General features: G+C 47.3%; 1 protein-coding gene and 1 long non-coding RNA gene across 3 annotated transcripts; one reads left to right on the forward strand and one right to left on the reverse strand.

The window, feature by feature from the left end:
* The first annotated feature begins 12 nt into the window (after positions 1 to 12).
* Positions 13 to 3086, forward strand: LOC308468658. The gene is made up of 2 exons (XR_013981783.1): positions 13 to 144; positions 985 to 3086. It is a non-coding gene; the product is annotated as an uncharacterized lncRNA (long non-coding RNA).
* DPM2 (dolichyl-phosphate mannosyltransferase subunit 2, regulatory) lies at positions 1415 to 6633 on the reverse strand. Of its 2 annotated transcripts, none has more exons than XM_080991048.1 (4): positions 6526 to 6633; positions 5452 to 5541; positions 4222 to 4324; positions 1415 to 3221 (listed from the first exon to the last, which is right to left on the reverse strand). In XM_080991048.1, the coding sequence occupies exons 1-4, from the start codon at positions 6526 to 6528 to the stop codon at positions 3163 to 3165; spliced, it is 255 nt and encodes an 84-aa protein (XP_080847174.1). In that variant the 5' UTR covers positions 6529 to 6633; the 3' UTR covers positions 1415 to 3162. The 2 variants fall into 2 exon arrangements, with proteins under 2 accessions (XP_080847174.1, XP_080847175.1); XM_080991049.1 differs by lacking the exon at positions 6526 to 6633 and adding an exon at positions 6183 to 6307.
* Positions 6634 to 7963: the final 1330 nt, after the last annotated feature.

A 7963-nucleotide genomic window follows, 5' to 3' on the forward strand; every position in this document is an offset into this window, starting at 1 on the left:
CACTCGGAGGTTCCTTTCCGAGATGGCAGTTCAGTCACCTTGTCTTGTGGCCTTTCAGAGGGCCACGTGGGAGTTCCATTGCATGAGGAGAAGAAATTGGATCGGGTTCTTGGGCCGAATAACAGAGGAGGCTGGTCCATACGGGTGAGTGTGGCACTGCCTCCACCAACCACACTCTGCCCTCAGCCAGCTGTCTATCCATCATGGGCACCGACATATCCTCCAACATTCCACAGATTAAAATAGGGACATTTCACACTCCCCGCTCCCCATATTTCATCCCACCCACACTGAGCATTTCCTATCAGAAGAAGAGCAAGTGCCACCGCCACTACTTCTATGGGACACAGAACACTTGCCCTCCAAAGTCTTGAGAAAACCCCTTAATAGAGATTTTATTTTTTGGTAGATTTACAAAAAAGAATGCACGCCCCAATAAATAAATTTTACAAAGGGGCAAGATCAGATGCACAAAGCATTTTTTTATATTAAAAAAAAAAAATCAAAACTTTGAAAAGTGTGGAACAAATAATGGGAAGACGTGTAAGCACCCTGCAATCAAAGGTGGGTTAATAGAGGATGAATTCTCCATGTCATATAACTGCCCTGTAAACAAATAAAAATGAATGCTCAATAAAGACCAGGTTTTGGGTCACATTCACACCATACATTCAGACCATGTGACTCCCTCCCCCCCAGGGAATCCTAGGAATTGCAGTTTGTTAAGGATGCTATGACTTGCAGCTCTGTGGTGGATGAACTACGGTTCTTTGAGGGAAGCCATGTGCTTAATATATGGTTTTAAATGTAAGATGTGGACGTGACCCCATAGCCCAACCACCACATAAGCTTCATGCAAGCAAATCAGGATGAAGGCTGAATAAACAGGGCTTCTGGAGGAACATCCGGACTGGAACATCATCTGTCTTATGCCAGGTCAGACTGTCTATAACCAGCCCAGTCTTCTCTCTTCTGCTTCTTCAGGACTTCAGAGAGAGACCATCCCCTGCTTCTTTTCATTGGAGACACCAGATTTTGAACCTCTTCCCCACTCCTCATTCACCACCAACCACAATGGTTTTTTGTTTGAGGAAGGCAGGGGTGGTGCGTCCCATTTCGCTGCCTGAGGTAAAATGGGAAGATGCTACCTGAGGTAAAACGGGGAGGGGCCAGCTGAGGCGAAACAGGAAGGTGCCGCTCCACCCCGCCAAAATATGGCCCTATAAAGCGGGGGGAAATAAAGAAAAGAGATGGAGCCTGCAAAACTGTACCCATGGAAGAAACCAGCGCATACTTTATTACCAGAGCTGCTGGGGATTACAGGGCAAGAGCCTGGGGAGACAATTCTGAGGAGGAGAGTCTCCAATACATACATAGGCAGAGGAAATAACAGCAATAACAAAAACTAGAAGAAGAGGGGCCATTAACTGTTTATTCTGATAAGCTCAATACACTTTGGTCAGGAAACCTGTTTTCAGCTCAAAGAGCCATACAGAGGGTTGTCCAATGCTAGTCCTATTTCACAGTAGACCCACTAAAAGGAATGGGGCTAAATTAGTCATCCCCAATCATTTCAATGGGTCTAAGCTGAGTAGGACTGGATTGGATATTCTTTTGAACTGCTTTTCGGGCACTGCTTCCAGCTTTTCCTCTCCCCTTTCTCTTTTTAACGTTCAAAAGACAGGGTGGTTTCAAAAAAGGTTCTTCCTGCTTGCGAATCCCCATGCTGTGAGTGGAACCATCAACCCCCACTCAGTGTTTATACCTCCATTTAACAGATGTGCAGTCTGAGCCCCAGAGCAAATGCCAAGCCCAGCTAGTGGGTTAACTTTCCCTGCCTCTGGGTTAATAAAATTACAAAGCTGAATTAATACTCCAGGACAACAAAAGCGGGCTCTTGTGTGCTTATTGAACTCCTTAAAAACCAGGCCAGCCAGGCAGCCTCAGACAAGCTCTAAGTCAGGGTAAGGAATCTGTGGCCCTCCAACCATTGGAGGACTCCAACTCCCATCAGCCTCAGTCAGCACAGCCAATGCTTAGGGATGATGGAAGTTGGGAGTCGAACAGCAACACTGGCAGGGACATAATTGCACACATACAAACATGCCACAGCTGTAAGCAAAGCTCTGGTCTCATGTGGGACCTGCTTACTCATCAGACAACTCTGGGTCAGCACAGCAGTAAGAGTGCCGGTTTCAGCTATATGACCCTGCTTCAAAAGTCAGGCTGTCCAAATGCTGCCAGTAAACATGTGGAAGTGTTCCTAAGAGCTCTTTTGCAATTTTGACAAGCAAAGGAGCTCGCAGGATGCAGCAGATCTGCCCAGGGCTTCACAGTGACGGCAGGACACTGTACTAGGGGAGGCCAAACTAAAGGTAAACACGGTCCAGAGAGCTGAAAGGGGAGTGAGATTGTTGGTGGCAGAGAGATGGAATTGAAGGAGGTGGAGGAGGCAGGGGAAGAGGAAAAAGTGTATCAACAAAAAGAGGTTGCAGTGCAACCAGAGGTAGCCAATATGGCACCTTGCAGCTGCTGTTGCGACTCTAGCTCCCTTCAGGCCCCAGTGGTTCAGGGATGGCAGGAGATGTAGCCTAACAACATCTGGAAGGGCCACAGGTTCTCCATCTGTACTCCAAGACATCCCCTACAGCATTTCAGAGATGGAGGAAGACCTCTGTTTGGACAAGGCCTCCCTTCCTGAGAAGGGATGGGGAACCTGGTGCCCTTCACTTTGGGGTGGAGTCGCAACCACTGGATGGCCAATGGTTATGGGATGATGGGGGTGAGTGTGACAACATCTGAAGAGCATCTTGCTGGCTACCCCAGATTTAGGCTCTTTACTGGGGTAGCCAAGAGGACATTGGGGCACTGATCTAAGTATTCCAAAAGGCTGGAACAGAGCAGCATTGCTTGTGGTGCCTCTGGCTTTGAGTCCCTTTGGTCCATACCCAGACTGGGACATAGCTGATGAGGGTAGCAGCCAAGTCCCTCTGCCCTTCCTAGCATCTGCTGCTGGTGTCTGTTAGTTATTGTGGGCTGGGCCGCCCCAGAAAATGTGTTGCTGTTCAATAAAAATGATTTGGTGGGGGAAAAAACCACACACGTTGCTGCTGTCAAAAGTGCCTGCAGGATTTCCTGTGTCCTCCTTCCTTCTTGCCACCTTCATGCAGATTTCTTCACAGTCTTCCGGTTCTTCCATGTGATGGTGGCTATGAACGTTCCTAGTGAAACACAAAGGGAGGGAAATCTGTTTTAAGACACTGCTGTGCTGCCCTGAGCAACGTCAGACTCTCGGCCATCACGTTATTTAAGAAACAAAGCTGTTGTGCGGCAATAGAACCCTTGGTGCATTGGAAGAACTCTTCTCTATATATCAAAGTGAGGAAGGAACCTCATTTCCTCACCCCCTAGGCTTTACATTGCGCATTTCAGGTTATGTGAAAGGAAGAACAGGCAACACAAATAAGACAGGTTCTGCTGAGAAGCCAGTTCCATCAGGCACCTCCGTCGAGCGATTGTCATCTTCCAGCAACTATTCCATCAGGCTGCAGCAGAGGGAAAGAAGGTAAGTGGGGCTACTCCATTGGCCTGCAAAGAGACCAGCAATTTCTGACTCCTTTCCTTGAACAGTTTCCCATTCCAGTCGGTTGTGGGGAGGTACTGCCCAAGCAGGATCCCCCCCCCCTGCTTTCTTCAGGGTTTGGGTACACCAAACAGTTTCTAGTAAGAACTTGCTGGCATGCCTGAACCAGACAGGATTTAACTCTCCGGTCACCAGCTGATGTGCTATTCAATCCTGCTTTCTGCAGCCGTGTCTCTACCTGCCCCACTACTGATCTCACATGCGACGTCAGGTGTGGGGCAAGTGGGCATTATTGGTTGGGGCTCGTGGGCAAAATGGGGAGGCTGGATGTTTCCCACCCCTGAACTACTACCTGTGTTTGCTTTAATCTCCTCATTCTTTCTGTGACATGCCTTTTAGATTGTTGGCTGGGGCTGATGGAAGCTGTAGTGCAACGAGATCGGGAGGCTTGCCCCCCCCCCCATTATTATTTTTTACAGCTTTTACATTTTGTATCATTTGCTGGCCAGAGAATGTTAATTATTGGGCAGTACACCCATATTATGAATCAATACAGAGATTTCTTGCTAAGTCCTTATCACAAGTTTCCATCTGTAAAAAAACAAAACACAACATGAAGACCTGGAGATATGACTTACCTATAAAGAGCAGCAACACAAGCCCCGCAACTACAGGGATGATCACCGAATACTCTCGTGGCAAAAAATACTTGTGAATCAGGTGGTCAATTTCAATGAAGGGCTGAAGGAACAGGTACATATGTCAGTGAGTGCAAATGGGAAAATGTTTCTGCCTGAACCCTCAGCAGCAGACCAGATTCCAACACCCCTCCACCTTTTTGCACAGAGATTTTGTGAAAGTCAAAGGGACCACAAACTCAGTGGTTAGGGAGCTCACGCTTTGCAGCTGGAATTTCCTGGATTCAACCCCTGAAACCTCCAGTAAATAGGACCACAGAGTGGGCGACTGGAAAGACTTTCCTACATAAGTTCTGTAGCTAAGTGGCAGAACATCTGCTTGAAATGCAAAAGGCCACAAGTTCAATCGTCAGCATCTCCTTGTAGGGCTGGAAAAGTCCCCAATCTAAAATCTGGGGACCCACTGCTGGTCAGTGTTAACAATACTGAGCTAGATGGGCTATTTGTGTGACTTTGAATAAGGCAGCTTCTTATGTTACTCTTTGGGAAGTTTGTGGCTCAGTGTTGGAGCATCTGCTTGGCATGCAGAAGGTCCCAGGTTCAATCTCCAGAATCTCTTGGTAAGACAGGAGGAAATCCCTGTCCAAAACCTTGGGAGAGCTGCTATCACGATTGTGCTGCAATTGAATTTGCAAGAACCGGTGTTGTGCCATGGTTCAAGTGAGACTAGGGAGTCGGATTTAAACCCACACTCAGTCACAGTGCTTACTAAGTGCTGCTGGTTCAGTCACTATTGCTCAGCCTAACCTCCCTCACAGGCTTGTTGCGAGGATAAGCTGGGGACGGGGAGAATATTACAGAGCACCTTGAGCTCCTTAGAGCAAAAGTAGAGAACCGTTTTCAGCACAGGGGCAACATTCCCATCTGACCATCCTAAGAGGCACATGCTAATGTTGGGTGGAACCAGAGGCAAAAGTGGGCCAATCAAAGAATGTAACATTTCACCTTATACAGCAGGCTAATTTCTGCACACACACCGCTCTACCTTCCATTCAGGCAGGTGACGGGTGAGCTCTGGGGGGGGGGGGGCAGTTCCGAGGGCCAAATAGAAAGGCCTTAAGGGCCACATTTCATCCCCAGAACTCAGTTTTCCTACCCTTGCCTTGGAGGAAAGGCTGGGTATAAATGTACTAAAATAAGATTTTTTAAAATCAATAATAAATAACATACCAGAATGATAATCCAGACAGTATAGTAAGCAAAGAGAATGAGACTGAAGGCTACCAAGCCATACCCAACCAACTGGTCAGTAGCAGTGGCCTAAAACAAAGCCAGAGGTAGAAGAAAAATTAGGGTCGTCTCAATGAAAGGCAGTCAAGATATAACATAAACCAACATATACGCCGTTTACGTAACATCCAAGTGGTTTACAAAACACAATGTAAAACATTTGTTAACAAAATACAGATAAAAAGCAAACATTACAGACAAGCTCACATAAAATGTTACAAAAATATGAACAAAATCAGAAATTTAAATGTTATGCTATTTGTGCTAGGTTTTTTTGGGCAGGGCGTTGAAATGATTGATTTTTTTACTAATTTAAACTGTTCAAAATGATTGTTATATTGTTAGAATTGTATATTATTTTAACTCCGTGCAAACAACCCAGAGGACTTTTTTGAAACAACAACAACCTTTGCTTCTTTTCTTTAAGTAAACGATTTTCAAAAAAGAGTAGATTGCATTAAAGAATTAATACTGTACATTGAAACCCAAAACTTGACGTTATGCTGTACAGTGAAAACAGATCAAACCAATGTATCGTTCCACAGTTGTCCATGAGAATCGACCCATATCGTATAACAAGGTCCAAACCCCACCGCCCAGCCCCCACCCCCCCCAAGGGCAGTGCGGTGTTCTTTTCATAAAACTTATGTGCCCTATCATCGTGTGACAACCATGCTTCGGAGAGGTCCTGAGAAAGGTCCGTTCGAGAGCGCTGCTCCCTGGCTGAGCTACAGATGATTCTACCAGCCTTTCTCAACCTGTGGGTCCCCAGATGTTGTCGGACTACAACTCCCATCACCCCTAGCTAGCAAGGCCAGAGCTCAGGGATGATGGGAGTTGTAGTCCAACAACATCTGGATAGTCACAACTTGAGAACCACAAGAAAACGAATAAGGGAGGCGGCCGCCCCTACAACGCCCAGCTCCCCAATATGAGTCCCAACGAAAGAGAGGCAGCAAAACGCCCTTTCCCCGCAGCGAGACCCTCAACCAGCGAGGAGGGAAAGGGACTCACCATAGTAAGCGCGGCTAGTCCGGTCTCTCCCTTTCCAAGGCGGGTTGACGGGTTCACTTCCGGCCAGGCTGTCCAACCAGAACTCAGGACGTAATACAAGCGCCGGAAGAGAGCACCCAACCATAGAGATAGGAAAAGGAAGAAAGGCTATACTAGCAAGTGACTTTCGGGAACGTCGAAACCTCACCATAGACTTATTGAATAAATAGACGGAAGCACGGACACCATATTTTTATTTTTCGAAAGAATATTTATTTCATTCTAACTGACAGGCTGTTCACATTACCAGTGGAGGGAGCTGTAACAGGGGAGGAGGGGGAAAGTGTCCCTGCCCCTCCCCAAAAAAGCATCAAGAACAGGGACCATCGAAGAAAAAGCCCTTTCCCAACCACATACTGTTTTTGTGTGAAATGTTCAGTTTTGTTGGCCATTTGCAGTGCAGTCCTGCAAATGTCTTCCCAGAAGTAAAACCCTGATTAGTTGAATGGGGCTTTCTGTCCTGTAAGTGAGCCTGGACCTTAGGGAGCTTCCTTACACCCAGTCAGCTCCACCTCTTTTTCAAATCAGAACCAGTGAAAGCAGTGAAGGTCCTGTGTGAGTGTCTGAAGGAGGTTGGAGGATGGATGGCGGCTAACAGATTGAGGTTGAATCCTGACAAGACAGAAGTACTGTTTTGGGGAGACAGGCTGGTGGGTATGGAGGACTCCCTGGTCCTGTTTAACAGCTCCATCTGGTACACAGGCTGAGACCCACCTGCCCGCAGGCTATCTCGCCAGAGTGGTGCATGCTCTGGTTATCTCCCGCTTGGACTACTGCCATGCGCTCTATGTGGGGCTACCTTTGAAGGTGACCCGGAAACTACAACTAATCCAGAATGCGGCAGCTAGACTGGTGATTGGGAGACCACATAACACCAGTCCTGAAAGACCTACATTGGCTCCCAGTACATTTCCAGGCACAATTCAAAGTGTTGGTGCTGACTTTTAAAGCCCTCAATGGCCTTGGGCCAGAATACCTGAAGGAGTGTCTCCACCCCCATCGTTCAGCCCAGACACTGAGGTCCAGCGCCGAGGGCCTTCAGGCAGTTCCAGCACTGTGAGAAGTGAGATTACAGGGAACCAGGCAGAGGGCCTTCTCGGTAGTGGTGCCCACCCTGTGGAACACCCTTCCATCAGATGTCAAGGAAATAAACAACTATGTGACTTTTAAAAGATATGAAGGCAGCCCTGTTTAGGGAAGTTTTTAATGTTTTGTTGGAAGCTGCCCAGGGCTTCAGGCAGGGGAATTTTCCCAGCCCTCCCTGGAGATGCTGGGAGTGAACCTTCTGCATTTAAAGCAGATGTTCTGTCACCACCAATGTCTCACTCACACCCAATACATTTAAAGCACTCTTAATGCTGCTTTCACAGATGGTCATGGAGACTACCAGGAACTGTAA

The sequence above is a fragment of the Podarcis pityusensis genome (genome assembly GCF_964106645.2).
Source record: "Podarcis pityusensis genome assembly, chromosome: Z".
Classification (NCBI taxonomy): domain Eukaryota; kingdom Metazoa; phylum Chordata; class Lepidosauria; order Squamata; family Lacertidae; genus Podarcis; species Podarcis pityusensis.